Source organism: Falco punctatus (genome assembly GCF_963210335.1).
Source record: "Falco punctatus genome assembly, chromosome: 2".
NCBI lineage: Eukaryota > Metazoa > Chordata > Aves > Falconiformes > Falconidae > Falco > Falco punctatus.
The window spans coordinates 43,503,715-43,521,166 of record NC_137581.1 but is presented as its reverse complement, the minus strand read 5'-3'; the positions used below and the strand labels follow the sequence as shown (position 1 = coordinate 43,521,166).

At 36.6% G+C, this 17,452-nt stretch overlaps 1 protein-coding gene across 6 annotated transcripts in view; it reads left to right on the top strand.

The window, feature by feature from the left end:
* DACH1 (dachshund family transcription factor 1) overlaps window positions 1–17,452 on the top strand; it is a 371,271-nt gene that overhangs the window by 258,629 nt on the left and 95,190 nt on the right. For 4 of the 6 annotated variants that reach the window (XM_080376869.1, XM_080376866.1, XM_080376868.1 and 1 more), the window contains 2 exons: window positions 7,717–7,852; window positions 10,180–10,317. In XM_080376869.1, the coding sequence (XP_080232995.1) occupies window positions 7,717–7,852; window positions 10,180–10,317 (274 nt within the window). The remainder of the gene's footprint in view (window positions 1–7,716; window positions 7,853–10,179; window positions 10,318–17,452) is intronic. The other 2 variants (XM_080376870.1, XM_080376867.1) reach the window with 1 other exon arrangement.

Sequence of the window (17,452 nt, the reverse complement as noted above, 5' to 3'; positions counted from 1 at the left end):
TGCTACCTGTTATGAGTATTCTTGTAACGGGAACAGCAAGGGAGAATCAATGAAAACTTGCAGATATAAAAGTAAAATGAAAATCAAATTAACTTAAATTGGTCCAAAAGATAAATAAGTTCAAGTTATTCACAAAGAGGAAAAAAATATTATTACGCAAATATTATGCTTTATGTTCTTTATAAGAAATAGATCCACTGTTTAAAATAATAGTGCAATTAATGACAACACAAAACTTTTGAACTGAATTTTTATTGGGATTAGAAGGTTGTCTGTACAAAAAAAGTGAGAAGGATAACATGCACGTTAGTGGGAAGTTACCAAGATCTTTAGCAAGCTTGTGATAGTATGCAAATAAGGAAATAGAAATGAAAATATATAGCATTCAGTCAGTTTGATAGCACACATTTTATAGTAGTGATTGAGGAAGTTAGGAAATAATTATTAGTCCAATTCATCTTGTAATGCTTAAGACTAAACATTAATTTGGAGTCTCTAATGTTTTAGACTAAAGCTGAACGAAAAACGAAACTGTAAAAGCAAAATATCCTGTTTGCAAGGAATACAAAATATACCAAAGTAATTAATTTCTTTGACTATTTCATTTTACAAGAAAGCTGTTCCTGGAATACTCCTTATACAAGTTCCAAATAGGTCAGTAAGGAACTGAAGAGTAAGAAGTCTGGGTTTTGGTCATTGTGAAAGGTACTATTTTAATTTTACCACAAACAGACATGGAAGTTGAGTGCCTTCCTAGAAAGGTCAGAATATTATAAAATATTCCTGATTAAAAGCTTTTTAATTTTTTTAATTAACAGTGTATGAAACAATGTGTGTGATATATCCTTTCCCCAATAAGAAATTACCTAGACTATTGAAAAGTGTGATGCTGAAACTAAGTTATTTTGTCGTCTGCACTTCAATGATGTAAAGCAAAAACACAGAGGAGTTTGTTCAACACTGAAGAACATCAAGACAGCTGAATAGCTTTAAAAGCCATATACTTCTACAGCTATACTTAGTTGCATGTCTAGAGCTCAGTCCATGACTAAAATTAAAGGATGACTAAGCCTAAGAGATGAGTCTCACGGAGAAGCAAACTAGAACAAAGGAAAAAGCTGAGACTGAAAATACTGGAGAGGAATATGCAGGAGATGAAGGATGTACATGCAAAACCAGATGGTTGTTGGAAGTAGGTTTATTCAGAAAGATTCTGGAATTTTCTCTCTGAGGATCAGGAATTATAAAGGGTAGAGGGTGCTTGTGGAAAGGCTGAGGTGGAGAGAACCTAGAAGACACTGCTTCCTTGTCTGTCATTTTAGGAGCAGAAGGATTAATTCTACCCATATTACCTGAATTGTCTTCTCTTCAATAGTGGTATAGGAACCCACAGCTGAACTCCATCAACTTTACGTTTTGGTATATTTCTGAGGAAGACTTTTAGTAATGAGGCACTTCTCAAACATTTTAAACATGCTGCTGGAGCAGAAAGAAAAGAAGTGGGGAAAAAAAAAAGAGAGTAATATTGAGTTTATCTTTGTGACCTGGTAAGAAAAAAAAAAGACATATATGATATAGGGAAGGAAGTATTTATGATCTTCTGGATACCATTACAGATGTATTAGATAAATCTTAGTAGAAAGTTGCTTAAAAGGAACTTTTGGAATGAGATCTTACAGTATGGTCTTTGCATCTATGCAAAGAGCTGTTTGAAAAATGTGGAAATATGTTATGTGCATCACTTATGTTTTACTTGGACAGACTGAGGCACTGTTATGTTGTGGGCGATACGTGGTATTCTTCAAGAAAACTGGAGTGTTTTCTAATTCTAGAGACAACTACAATCTCATAAGTTAAAATCTCTGACAGTTAAAATCTTTACAAGATAAAAAAGAGCCCAGTGTCACAGGAACAGTTCTTTTATGAAATGGACTTGATATTGCGGGAGTGTACGCATTGCAGCTCCCTAAAGTGAATGTTTCATATATAGTGGGAGCATTTTTGGAGGAGTTAAATGTTAGATTCTTAAAGTGTTAGGATTTGTACTTTGGATTGGATTGTAAAGCACACCAAGATAAGGAATGCTTCAGATTTGGCCCTTAAGAGTGTGTTGTCTATTGCTTAGTATAGTTGCCAAATCTGATGCCTAATTGAGAGTCTTACTAGTTTTGAAAAGTTGGTCGACCATGTGTTTAATTGTTATATATGCCCTAAATTGTTCACAGTACTTTGTATTTGTGAGTACCTGTAGAAACAGAGAAGCAAAAAATGGAGAAAAAAAGGTAGCTAGTGAGGGTTAAGTTTTACAAGTAATAAATAATTCCGTATTTGTTGGGTTTTGGTAGATATTGTCAGTAGAGTTTTGGGAGCTATTCAGCTCATCAGCCAGTAAGTGCAAGGATAGTGTTTTTGGCATCCTGCTGCCACTCCAGAAGGCAGCAGATCTTCTCAGATCTTCTGTAGGTCCTGTCTGTCAATGTGGGTGGACATCTCAAACCCCTTCGGTAGCTCAAATGACTCAAATGTGAGCAGTGGAATTGACCTGTAGGTATCTGATTTTGGAGGAGGCTCTACTGACTTTATTGTCCATATCTCAATTGACTGAGATGGGAGACAACTTCCCTTCAAGATGGGCCCCTTCATGTGGCATGCTAGATACAGATATGTCTGAAATTTCATCTCTAGCTCATGTGTCAAAACAGCATTTAAATATTTACATTCAGATGTGCTGATTTCAAACTGAACTCTGCACAGTTTCCTCCTCATACTTAATTTTAGCAAGGCAAAGTCACTCAGATTTTACGTGTTTGTTTGTTTGTTTGTTGGGAGACAACAAGCCTAACTACAGTACAGGCCAACACCAGATTCTCTAGAGGTATATTTAATTACATGGAATTAAGTTTATCCTGGAAGTAGACAAGTTTTAGGAAAAATACTGGACAGTGGACAGTATCCTAGGTGATTTCTAGTGCCAAAATTGTAACACAGTAAATTCTATTTCTTTGCTGTGTCATGTATGCTTCCTTGTACAAAAGTGGCAATTTGCGGAAGTTACAAAATAGCTCTGATCATCTGAATTATTTACTGAACACATTTTTGAGCACTTCCTTTTTTGAAAAATTTTGAAGTGAAGTCTAAATGTAAATTTAATATTTTACTGCAGACAAAATCCATCTTTTCTGCGCAAAATCTCTAGCAAGGAAGACAGCTTATATTGATATTCCAGTACCATTAGTTTATCACTATGACTTTTTAGAGCTACAGAGTATTTCAATTTATTATTAGTAGCATTTCCATTTGTTATTGCAGCTAGCTTTGATAAAGACAAAAATTGCTATAGACTTTATTATTGATTGTGAAATTATGAAGCAAGGATATAAAAATCAGTTGAGGTATTAATTTATTTTCCATTTCTGCATAGTTCATAGTTCTGCATAGTTTTGTTGGGGTTAAAGGGTATTTTACAAATCACAGAATCACAGAACGGTCAGGGTTGGAAGGGACCTCTGGAGATCATCTAGTCCAACCCCCTGCTAAAGCAGGGTCACCTACAGCAGGTTGCACAGAATCATGTCCAGGTGGGGTTTGAATGTCTCCAGAGGAGGCTCCATAGCCTCTCTGTGGAGAGTTCCAGTGAGCCTGTTCCAGTGCTCTGTCACTCTCAAAGAAGTTTTTCTTCATATTCAGAAGGAACTCCATGTGTTTCAGTTTGTGCCCATGACCCCTTGTCCTGTTGCTGGGCACTACTGAAAAGAGCCTGGTCCCATCCTCCTGACACTCACCCTTAAGTATTTGTATGCATTCATAAGGTCACCTCTCAGTCTTCTCTTCTCCAGGCTAAACAGGCCCAGCTCTCTCAGCCTTTCCTTACAAGGGAGATGCTCCAGTCCCCTCATCACCTTCATAGCCCTCTGCTGGACCCTCTCCAGCAGTTCCCCGTCTCCCTTGAACTGGGGAGCCCAGAACTGAACACAGCACTCTAGGTGTGGCCTCACCAGGGCAGAGCAGCTGGGGAAGACAATCTCCCTCAACCTGCTGGTCACACTCCTCCTAATGCACCCCAGCACCCCACTGGCCTTCTGGGCCACCAGGGCACACTGCAGGCTCATGGGCAAGTTGCTGTCCACCAGCACTCCAGGTCCTCCTCAGAACTACCTTCCAGCAGGTCAGCCCCCAGCCTGTACCAATGTGTGAGGTTATTCCTCCCCAGGTGCAGGACCTTACACTTGCCTTTGTTGAACTTCTTTAGGTTCCTCTCCACCCAGCTCTCCAACCTGTCCAGGTCTCACTGAATGGCAGCGCAGCCTCCTGTTGTATCAGCCACTCCTCCCAGATTTGTACCATCAGCAAACTTGCTGAGGGTGCGCTCCGTCCTTCATCCAGGACATTGATGAATAAGTTGAATAACACTGGGCCCAGCAGTGACCCCTGGGGAACACCGCTAGCTATAGGCCTCCAGCTAGACTCTGTGCTGCTGACCATAACCCTCTGAGCTCTGCCATTCAACCAGTTCTTGATCCACCTCATTGTCCACTCATCTGACCTATGCTTTTTGAGCTTACCTACGAGGATGTTATAGGAGACAGTGTCAGAAGCCTTGCTGAGGTCAAGCTAGACAACATGCACTGCTCTCCTCGCACCTACCCAGCCAATCATTCCATCACAGAAGTCTATTAGGTTGGTCAGGTATGACTACCCCTTGGTGAACCTGTGTTGACTGCTCCTGAAAACCTTCTTTTCCTCCATGTGCTTAGAGATGACCTCCAGGATGAAGCTGTTTCATCACCTTTCCAGGGATGGAGTGAGGCTGACCAGCCTATACTTTACTTGGTCCTCCTTCCCCTTTTTGAAGACTGGAGTGACAATGACTTTCCTCCAGTCCTTAGGCACTTCTTCTGTTCTCCGTGACCTTTCAAAGATGATGGAAAGTAGCTTAGCAATAACATCTATCAGCTCATCCAGCATTTGGGGGTGCATCCCATTGGGGCCCATGGATCTGTGTGTCAGGTTTGCCTAAATGATCTCTAACCCGATCCTCCTCAATCAAGGGAGTCTTCCTCTTTCCAGACTTTCTGTTGCTCCCAGGGTCTGGCAAACCTGAGGGCCAGCCTTGCCAGTAAAGACTGAAGCTAAGAAGGCATTAAGCAATTCCTCCTTCTCTGTGATCTTCCTCACCAGGACATCCACCTCATTCAGCAGCAGGCCCACATTTTCCCTAGTCATCCTCTTCCTACTGATGTACTTGAAGAAGCCCTTCTTGTTGTCCTTGGCATCCCTTGCCAGATCTAATTCCAGACTTAACTTCTCTTGTTGCATCCCTGCATATTCTGACAACACCCCTATATTCCTTCCAAGTGGCCTGTCTCTTTTTCCATATCCCATAAACATCCTTGTTCTGTTTATGTTTTGCCAGAAGCTCCTTGCTCACCCTTGCAGGTCTCTTGCCCCCTTTGCTTGATTTCTCACTCGTAAGGATGTACCAATCTTGAGCTTGGAAGAAGTGATGCTTGAATATTAGCTTGTTTTCTTGGATGTCCCTACCTTCCTGACCTCTAACCTATGGGAATCCTCCAAGCAGGTCCTTGGAGAGACCAAAGTTAGCTCTCCTGAAGTGCTGAAGGAATGAAATAATAAAGCCAACATACACAGGTTTTTTCATAGACTTTGCCTGCTATGTCATATTACATGTGAATAAAACTCATTATCTGTTTTGTTTGTGCAGTAATTATATTTTGTCGTCCTGTGCATTCCTTTTGTTCCCTCCATATCATACTATGTGCTGTAAAAGCACACATAAATAAATAGGATAAACAAATTAAGCTCTTTAAATAAATTAATTTACTCTGCAGCACTGTATTCAAATATTATGTGCTCACTGGATTTCATTTTAATGAAACCCTTCTAAGAACAGTACATTGTATGCCAAACAGTGAAATTATATATTAAATGAATGATTAAATATACTGTGTTCCAATTTATACCAAATCTGTACGCTGTGCATGCTTAAATCCTCATAAATCTAAAGAAATAAATCTTCAACATTCTTAAAACATCTGCATTGCAATCCCCCTCTTGAACACCCGTTTCATGGACATATAAACACAAAGTCATAATAAGCCTAAAGCTATGATGCAGTTAAACTATCCTCATCAAAGTTTTTGACTTAAAAACCTGAGACTATTAAAGTGGAATTCACTTAAATGTCTTGAAACATTGCTCTGAAAAGTCTTATTCCACTCCATCAATAAGCTTATTGAATCACTTTGCAATCAGAATCTCAAGTTTAGCAAATATTTATTATAAAGATTACCTGGAATAAATCTATTGATTACTATAGATGGTCATGTTGCTAAGTTTCATAGAAATGCATTCAGAGAAACAAATACTCATCTAGCTACTGTGCATGAAAAATAATGACTGCTGCAAAAGAAATTTGCTGTGTGAGAAATGTGATGCTCTTCTCAGGAAAACTTCTAGGCATTTCAGCAGCAAATTTTCATAGATATTATTAAACACATAATAATTGTATTATTTCATTACTGAAAACTTTTAGTGGTTGAATGTATACGGTTTTTTAGTTGTTGGTTGGTTGGGTTGGGTTAGTTTTTTTTTTTCATTAGGAGTCAGAATTTTGGTTATCAGAAAGAAAAAACCACACCACCACCACCACCAAAAAAGTTTAACATTTTCAGTGCCTCCCATAGATTTCCCTTATAGGAACTATTTTGTTTACCGCTGTCCGACCAAACCAACCTAACTCATACATAATTTAGCAATGACATAGAGTCTTGGGAGCTATTAGCAATAAAAAGGAAACTGCAAGGAAAGACACAGATTCTTCTAGAAAAGACTATTCTGGACTGAGCTCCCTTTATTGTTTATATTAAAGTTCTGTGTAAATATCAGATATATCTACCTGCTACATACTGATGGTTCTCATGTAACAGAAGTGCAATTCAAACCATCACAGTCCTCATGCTGTAATTTTGAAAATCAACAAAAATCTTGAAGTGCATCATAGCTCCTCCTGGCTACCATCCCAGGCTTTCCCCTGGACAGGAAAACATGAATGGGCATTTTTTCTCATTTTGAAATAGTGATATTGGCACACTCTTTTCCAAAAAGTGTGGTTCATTCAATGCTTGTGCTCCATGTTATAAACAGACATTTAGACTTTCCCGAGCCATGTTACCGGTATAGGTTCAGTAGGGAGATTATATTTTCTTTATGATCCAGAGCAGTTCCATAAGATGTTATTGCTCAAGAAGCCTCTTTGAAAATAAAATGTTGTGTAAAATTCAGCATAAGCTAAAATAGTAATGTCTTGTCTTTATTTACAAAACTATATTGCTCCTATCCTGTAAGGCTAAAGTCTCTAAGCCAGAATGTGTATTTCCAATTCAACAGCATGCTGATAGAAGTGAGGAAACAAACCACCCAAAAGCATAGCAAAACCCTTATTGTTATAAATAGTCCAGAAGGCAGTTTAAAAGCCTGACAGGATGAGCAGCCCTCACATTGTATGCTAAACCATAAGTCTAGTGTCCTAAAATGTCCAAGTTTCCTTTGAGAATACTCTGCAAATCCTGGACACCTCAACAGACGAAATAATAGGTTGTAATTTAAGAGGGAGATACAGTTTAGGGAAGTGATGTTTGGAAACAGAGGTTTAGTTTAACATTGCCTTATTTTGCAACTATTTTTCATGGCGTCTAGGAACGTGTTCCAGACAGCCCTTCTCCTGCTCCTTCTCTTGAAGAGGGCCGAAGACCTGGCAGCCATCCATCCTCTCATCGAAGCAGCAGTGTGTCCAGCTCTCCTGCACGGACTGAGAGCTCTTCAGACAGAATCCGTAGGTCACATTCTTCTCCTTGTCACCACTTTAAATTTGATTAGGTGCAGCTGGTTTTTCTAATCAAAATGTCCTCGTCTTAAATAGATCTCATATGTATCATGTTCGGAAGTTCAGCTGCAATAACTATCTCCCAACATTATGTTCCCCAGTTTACAGTATCATAATATCTGATGCTACATTAACGGGTACTGATATAAACTGCCATCATGTCGTATTAAGCATAAAGATATGAGCTATGAAATACAGAATTGCAGCTGGGAAGCAATTTGCTAGATTAGTTTTAGAACTGAACATATAGTGTAAACATTTGTTAAAGAAATTGAGTTTTATTTAATCTGGTTATTCTGGTTTGATTTCTAAATTGAATCTGACTTCATAAGCAACATTGCACATGGCAGAATTGCTTGGTAAAGAGAAAAAATAGGTTAAATCAATTAAAAATATGCATAAATTATATTTTTTTAAATATAAAAATTTGTAATGGTGAGAAATATGATTCAGAGAGTATTATCACTTCATAGCTCACAAGGGCAGAGTGAAATTAAACCATGGTGTGTCAGAGTGATACCATTATTTTCAAGGCTCCATCTACAGGATGTAAATTACATGGCAAAGACCCTGAATTCTATGATATTCCAGTGTAACTGCCTGGATATTAAGGTTTTAAACACATATTATGTTATGGATATTTACTTAAATTCATATTACATTTGTCCATTCCTTTTATTATTGCTGTTAGAGGTTTTTGGGCTTTTAAGGCATCTTTCCACAGTGGAATTTGCCAGTAGGTGAGACTAGAGGATTTGGCATGCAGATAGAAGGCCATGAAACAGGTATATGAAATACATAGTCGTGTTGATTAGATGCAGCACGTTTCTTTTAGACTGCTTCCTCTCAGGCTCTCCGCAGACTCAGGAAGCTGACCCTTCATTGACCTTCAGATGAGAGATCTTTCATTATTATGTGATGAAAAATGACTTACCAAAGAAAAGAAATGAGGCCTGACCATGACAAGCTGAAAATTCTGTTTTCTTATCACTTGGACGATTCAGAGTGCAGATTAAACTGGCATCCCATATACTGTGACTTATCTATTTCCCCAGACTCGACCCACGAGCCTTTCGTTATATTTTCTCTCCCCTGTCCATTTGAGGAGGGGAGTGATAGAGCGGCTTTGGTGGGAACCTGGCATCCAGCCAAGATCAAGCCACCAGAGTTCATAAGTAAAGTTCTGGAAAAAGCCTCACAACCTTGGATATTTTTTTTTTAATTGATTAATAATATGGGGTTTTTTTACAACCATTGAAGGCCTTTTCCATTGTTCTTTAATAAAAAAAAGTAAATGAAATGTAATTGAGAGATGCTTACTCTTTCTGTGAAGGAATAACACTTTTTTGTTGTTGTTTTTTAAGAAATGGTATAGCATTACTGTAAGCAGCTTACTCTGCTTACTTTACCAGCTGAGAGGAGTGGGGCCATTGCACATTGTTTCTTCCAATGTGAACATAACAGATTTCTTTAAATACTGGATCACTTCAGTAACTTATTTATTCATAAAATAACACCTTTATCTGCTATATGATTTGTTAACACTACAGCTGATTCTTAAGTGCATCTGCTTTTGTGGTGCCAGCAAGAGTAAGATGACTACTACAGAAATATGGGTTACATATGAAAAAAAGCTTTCCTGAAAATGGCATAAGCCTCTTGCAAATACAGTTTTTCAAGATAGAAGCATAGGGACATGAACTGCCTTAGATGGGTTGCTGAGGTGTGTTGCTGAGGTGTGTTTGAAACTCATGCAGATCTGTTTGAGAACTGTTGTAAAGAGATTTTCAAGCTGTCTGATGAGCAAATAAGCAATTCTACTGTTACACAGTATATTTTGAAAAACATTGTTTATCACCTGGAAGGCCACAATGCTTAATTTAAGGAAGTTAGGGACTGCATATTGGGAATGCTGATATACAAGAGCTTTTGTATAACTAAGAAAAAAATAATCAGCAAGTAACTCGCATAGAACCTTCTATGCTTTTCTGGTTTGTTTCATTTTGCATTTCAGTTCTTATTAAATAACCAAGAAAATGTTTGCAAATATACAACTTTGTCCAAAGTTACTGAACTCTTCTTTTTAAAATGAATTGTTTTAAACCAAAATGAACAGGAAGAAACTCTCCTGCTGTGTGGATGCTGATACCACTAATTAAGTAACTTTGTGATTGTTAGAATTCTTGTATAATTGAGAGGAAGACTATATAAAATAAGTACAAAAAGGTATTGTTAACGTGACGGCTGATTTTCTTTCTGCCTGTGCTTGTGTCTAGCAGCTGTCCATCAGAATGGGCTATCTATGAACCAAATGCTGATGGGTTTGTCACCTAATGTCCTGCCTGGACCTAAGGAGGGTGATCTGGCTGGTCATGATGTGGGACATGAGACAAAAAGAATACACATTGAGAAAGGTAATAAGAATATTAAGATTCTACTGTTTCAGTTTAAAACAAGTATTGTCTAAACAGCTAAATAGTAATATAATTGTGATTTTAATTTTTTTAATTTTTTTTGTTTGTTTTTTGTTTCACAAATTAGAAGAGGATGATAGCTTTCTCAATTCTTCTACTTTGTGGTTCTTGAGATTAATGAACAATATATGCAGGAGGAATGTAATAAATATTACAAAGCAGGATGAGTGAAAAACAGTTTTACATTATATTGTGTCTCTGACCCTTCTACAACGCTGTTTAGGTATTAAGTTTCTGTCTCCATCCAGTTGACTTTAATGACCTACTTCCCAAAGGGACTGAGTGCCGTGAAAATTAGTCCATGTGTGCAAAAAGGAAAAAGGCTAATACCAAGCCATTAAATTAGGGAATTGCATAAAATGAGGCTGGTACACATTATATAATGGGATTTAAATTTAATTGAGTATATGACCAAAGTGTTTGATCTAGGTGAATAGTCCACATGCACTTATGCTGATTATGACACCATTTCGTCTCTGTTGGTATTCAAAGTTAAGTTCCTGTGCAGAGGTGTTACAGGGGATTTTGGAGGGGTGGTGGTAGAATTTTAAAAGGTGTATTTCATATTATATTTACTTAATATATGTGAAATTTAAGTATTATTGACTAGAAATATTGTTGTTAAAGAAAGGTTAGAAATATGACATTATCCTTTGAAAAAATATTCTTTGGATTTATCAGAAAAAATCAGTTCTTGGAGAAAAATGAGAGGAAAAGTAAAAGGTAAAATACCCAGACATTGAAACAGAGCCAGAGAAACTGCTGCAGTAACGAAGATTTTGGAATGAGACATTTTGTGCCATATTTTAATAGCTATAAGATGGTACCTTCTCTGTCTTGTGTTTGAACACTGAGATATGAAAAAGCATTAAAATCTGGACAATTCTATTCTGGACAGGTGGCATTTTTAATAGGATTACCAGAAAAATTAATGGAAACAACATTTCTTTTATATAAACCATTTAGTTTGGTTCATTGCACACACAACCTGTTTTAGCTTATACTGTGCCCTCACTCAGCCCCTGCAAATTGTACCCCTGCTGTGAAGTATGATGTGATCAAATAGGTTTGTTTTGAATTTCCATAAATGATTTTATTTTAGCCTCTGGAATTACTCATTTAAGTGTAATCAGACTAGTAAAACCTGCAAAGAGAAGTGCATACGAAGAATTGCTCGTATTTTTGCATGTCATTCAGGTTTTTTAAAGGATTTTTTTATAATGGTACCCCAGATGTATTTTTCAATCTGTTGCCAGTTACGTTTTTGCAAGATCTTTTATCAGTAAAACTGCTGAGAATTCTCTTTTTTCCTCAGTCCTTGTTTAGGTCAAACCTTCTATTTTTTGTTCTTTTTTCCCCCTCTGTTCCAGCTGACTGAATTAATGGTAAATATTCATGGGCTATCTAGATTGATAGGGTATACTAAATTAAAAATTGTTTTCTGTCATGACTACATTTATCATGTCTCTCATGCCAGTCTTGTAAGTTTAATACTAATCTAATCTGTATTAAAACAAGTGATTTAACTTATAGATATTTGTGGAGATAGTAATTATCTACTTCTGTCACTGTGAGCTTGCAATCAAATTTCCAAACTGTTGCTTACCACTGCAAATCAGTCAAAATGCGACCGTAGTTAAAATTGCAAACAAACATATGTAGGTGGTGGTACACTTATTGTTGAAACTCCCTCACCTTTATCATCTGATTCAAAAGAAAAAGAAAGAGAGTAAACCAGAAGTTTGGAATAAGTATCATGAAGAATTTGGACATTATTGTGTTTTCATCTAAGCCACTTTTGTTGGCAGAAACCTATTACATGAAACTAAAATGACTTTGAATTGAACCTGGGAGAACCTGGGAAATTCTGCCTGGTAAAGAAGGCCCTATATTTTCTATTCTTGTCTCCTCTTCCATTAAAAAAAATGAAAGGACCAAAGAAAACCCTGAAGTGTTCTTGCATCAGGGAAAATTTATTTACAGTCAAGAGAATGTAAAGGGGAAACAAAATTATAACAGAGGCAACCGATCAACATACAAAATTTTGAAGAGATTTAGCATATGTCAGAGGGGTGAATCATTTGTTTGACGTGATCTACGAGTTGGATACAGGAGAGAAATACCATTTATGTAATAAACTTAAAACAAAGGAGGTACTTTACCCAGTCCATGCAACACAGTGTAATATATTTAGAAACAGTTTGCTGGCACTAGCAAACTGCATAACAGTTTGAAGGTATTTGGTCTTTCCAAGATCATGTTCATTTCTATTCAAAATGAAGCCAGAATTATTATTAGTGCCTAAAATGAGTTTATTTTACTGGGGTGATTTAAGCTACCAGTAAATCTCTTGTGCAGTTTTCTTTGGTGGGTTTGTTTTGTGGTTTTTTTTTTTTTTTATTATTTGCTTTTAGATTGTCTTCAAAATCTGTTCTCTGGTTCTGGTGTGTGCTGTCTCGAGTGACCTCACCTTCCATTGGAGTCAGTTTATCTTTATCCCACCAATAATCAAATTAGGTTCTGTGGATCTGATTCACTGCCTGTTTAAACTGGAAAGTTTGCATCCGGCTCTGGGTCTTTGTTGCAAGAAGATAGGAAAAGTTTCAGTTCTCAAAGACCATGCGTAAACTGTGGGTGTTGGGAACATTTTCCAGCTGCTGACTCCAGATGTGGAACTTGGCCACATCCTAGCTTCATGCTGTGGCAAGACCCAATGTACATATTGGAAGTTCCACCCAATCCCTGGGTTCTATAAGAATAAAACTTAGATTTGCTGAGTTATGTTGTGGTCCAGCCAGGTTCCTAGTCTGGGCTAGAAAGGAATGCAGGAGACACTGGAGAGAGCACTTCTGCCCCACAGTTCATACATAACTCAAAATGTCATTATCTGTATGAGCAGAGAAGTGACTTACCCTACACTTCCAGGATTTTTTCTGTATTGGAGAATAGCAGATTTTCCAGTTTTACGGAAAGTAGGCTGTAGAACTGCAAATGATCCTGGGAAGAACGAGGTAAGTTCAAGTACACAATGTTAGTTCAAGTACTTGACATCCATCATCAAAACCAAGTATCTAATTTTGTAACCTGTAATTACGGACTGTTGATGATGCACACTTGGTTTTATTAGGTCAGAATTCAGGAAAAGGTCTTAAAATGAAGTATATAAGTCAGAAAAGAACCATTCAGTCTTTTTACATTAAAATTAAGACTCTGAGTCTTTTCAGGTAAAGTTTCTGTGACACAAAGAGTTTGCTCTAAATAGTCCCACAGTTTTGGTGAGTTATAGTTTATCACTTAATCCTGCTCAGTTGTTATCTGAGGTCCTGCAGATATCCCAGTCTGCAGCTGTGAGAAGTGTGTTTTTGATGCTTTTAATGGGACTGTATACTTGTTCAGCTCTTCAGTGATGTTGTCTGTTAAATCTGGAAATAGCATAGGAAGGAGGAACTAACAGAGAACCTAAGGACTAGACTGCTGAATCCTGATGCTCTTCTTGCTCATTGATCTGAAGTGTTTAAAAAAAAAAGTTCATAATAATCAATGGCTTAAAAGTTAAAAAAATATATTATTATAATATTAGATCTGTAATTCCCCCCTCCAAGCAATTTCACAACAACACTCCTTGGTTATGTGGGTCCCAGTTCCTTGTAGACAGAAGAGAGCGTTGAATTTGTAACACATTTCCTGGGTAGTATCCTTAATCACTGTGCTTTGTCTAAAAGAGGGATGTATGTTTTACTATCATCCCTTTGCCCCTACAACTCAGACTCTGGTCATATGGGGCCTGCAAGGTAGAACTTATAGCTCAGTCCTGTTGCCAGAATTTCTCTATTTACTGGCTCCAGATAGCTGCATATGTTTTTCTGTTGACTTTAGACAGACTATAGCTACTTGTTAACTTCATTAGATCCCAGTTTACCCTACTCAGTTTGGTTAATGTTAAGTGATGTTGGAGGCAGCGGCTGCTCCTAACAGCCTCTAACTGTACCTGCCTAGCAATAGCTACCCTATACGCTATATACGCTTCAGACCAGGATTGTCTTCTGTGGGACAAACACCTAAAAGTTAGTTGCTTTAACACCAAATCGAGATGCTTAAGTGTTTTATTGGATCTGGCCCCAGGGCATCAGATTAGAATTTTCTGTCTGCATCAGTTTATATTTTTTTAGATTGACACCAACAGCAAATTAAGCCTGAATGTCATGCTTACATTTTAAATTGAATATGTTATTTGAGATGTTATGGGAAGGACACTCTTGTTGAAAATATGCATGCTGTTTTCTGTAACAAAATATAAAATATTCACCATGTTCACAAAAGAAGGTAAACTATTTCTTTCAGAAAACCTTTTAAACTATGATATTAATAGAAATTTATTAAGTAATTTCTAGATAATCAACAATAACTGCTTCTTGGCTGGTATGATAGCAGCAATTAAGGTATAACTTTATCAAATCCACATATTCAGAAGTCCCAGTCTTTCTGTCTTTTTTTATTTTATGTCCCCCTGTAGAGATGTGAGCAATCGTAGACCTCTGGCTCATATCTTATAAAACAGAATATTAAAATTCCAAAATATCTTTAGTGTAAAATGGAAAATAATTTAAATATTCCAAACTTATTATTAGAATTGTATTTTCCTATAGCAGTCATGCAACAAAAATGGAACTAATGATAAATATGTCATCCTATATAGTTATTCATTCTGCATTATCAGCAGTAAATTCTTTTATAACATAGACACAGTGTGAATATAATATATCAAGCATGCTAATTCACCTTAATAAATACAGAAAAACATATAAGTATGTTTTTATAAATATGAAAGGCTCAAAGGAAGTTGTAGCATCCACAGAGATTCTCTTCTACCTGATCTGTCCCCTAGCAAAGTCAGCCAACAAACGATCCAGATCTTTACTTAAATTCTGTTTCTGGTCTGTTATGATTTCAGTTCTCTGAGAAAACTCTTTTTGAAAGAGAGTTGATGTACAGAGAAATTTTTGTTCACAGTTCTGCTGACCAGCTGCGTGTGTAAACCTACTTTATCTGTTCATTTTCATTTTTGTGTACATATATACACAAAGAGATATTTATACATTATGTTTATTTTATTGAATATTGCATTTTAATGTAACACGAACAATATAAACATACCTTGATGGGTATCTATATGCAAATATATTTACAGTTAACACATTTCAGGTCTACATTCTCGGTTCTGTTCTTAAATGTTACCTATTACATCTTAATATATTAGTTTGTAATTCCTTAAGATACTGAGTTCAGGCTATGTATTTATACATCGTGTAGTGCATTGTGAAAGTGATCTTGAATGAGCTTTAAATACTTCTCAAAGCCTAAACAGTAGTCAAATCTGTAACCTATGACAGATGATATAAAAATACACTAAATGAAAGGTCTGAGAAATCTGGTATCACCAAAATAACCTTTTTGACACTCTGGTGGTTGGTGTGTCTTTTCTCTCAGCCGAAGAGGTTCAAGAATGCTTAAAGTACATTAAAAGCTAATGGACTACAAAGGTGAAAAATGAAATTGCAAGATTTTTCTTAATGGGTTGTTATTTACTAAGAAGCCAGAAAACATCTATTTTTATTGCATAGCATAGAAGTCTTTCATATTATTGAATAGGTTATGAATAGTGTATGTATGCAGGAAGGAGTGCAAAGGTAGTACAAACTTCTGAAAGCTTTTTGTAGCAAAATACTGGATAGGAGTATTACTAGAGACTCACTAATTCATCCTTCAAGAGATACTTCTTCTGCAGACTTGTTTGCTAGTAGGGACCTTTATTCTGCTAGGGTAGTAGTAGTTTTGCCACAATTTATCAGAGATTTGCTGTACAATTTTCACTGATGGATGCGTGTGTATCACTTCCAAAACACCCTACACGAGCTGGACTCATTGCAGCCCAGTTGCACATGTGCATACCAGCTATTCTATATTTACAGTGACTCAAATGCATTTTGGACATATCTGACTTTTTGAATAGGCTCAGATGAGTTACATGTGCACAAAACATCTGGTGTATTCTTAATCTGTTGAAACAACTCTACATGTACAATTCCTCTGTGCTGTGTGCCCCAAACAGTTCACAAAAGGTGCTTTTTTTCTTTTGTTTCTTTTTGTGTGTGTGTCTTTCTTTTCAATGGTCATCATGTGTCCCTCATACAATAGACCTTAGAATGGTCTTTATAGTCTTTAATAGTGTTTATTACATACAGAGGGGAGAGGAGCTAAAAAAATCCTTTGAAATAGTTTGTGTGCTCATTTTCATTTTTTTTAAATGAATTATTAAACAGAAGATGTAATGGTAATTGGTAAGATGTTAGAAAGGACTTTTTTTTGTCATGCTGCCACATGGCTGTTTTGAATTCATCAGTTCTTTTTGTGTTTGCTGCTAGGAAAGATATGTTATAGCGATGAAGTTAGTGAAGTTAGGGCTATTCCCACTAAGAGAGGATATGTCCTGTAGTACCATGAGGGTGACCAGACAAATATAGTTCTGTTTCTCTAAAGTAGTTATTTTTAATTTTCCATTTTGCTGGTTAAGAAAATGCATTTTCTGGAGAAGAAAAAATACATGATGTATTTAGCTGCTGCAGAACTGAATTCTGAAGACATTAAGAAACATACAATTGTTTTGTGAATTTAAAGCGAATATAGGATCATACATATTCTTCCTGAAAACACACATAAGTGAATCCCCTGGCTTTAATGGAAGAAAACACTTATCTCCTAGGTTTTATTTGTACCACTTTATGCTTATGGTTACTGTTACAGAAAAGAAAGCTCACAGCACAATTTTAAGAATGTCTTCCACTTGAGACTACTTGAAGGAACTATTTCAGAAGTGCTAATAATCTGCTTTGCAATTAGTTTAGTTTTTCTAAAACGAAAAAATCTGTTTTGAAAAACCTTAACTGAGAATTGCAATCTAGACATAGATAGTATTTCCTTGCAAATAGTATGCGTAATTTGTATATAATTATCAGTAGTTCTATTATCTTTTTTTAAAAACTAACTTCATGCAACTTCCTGTTTTGTTACACTATCT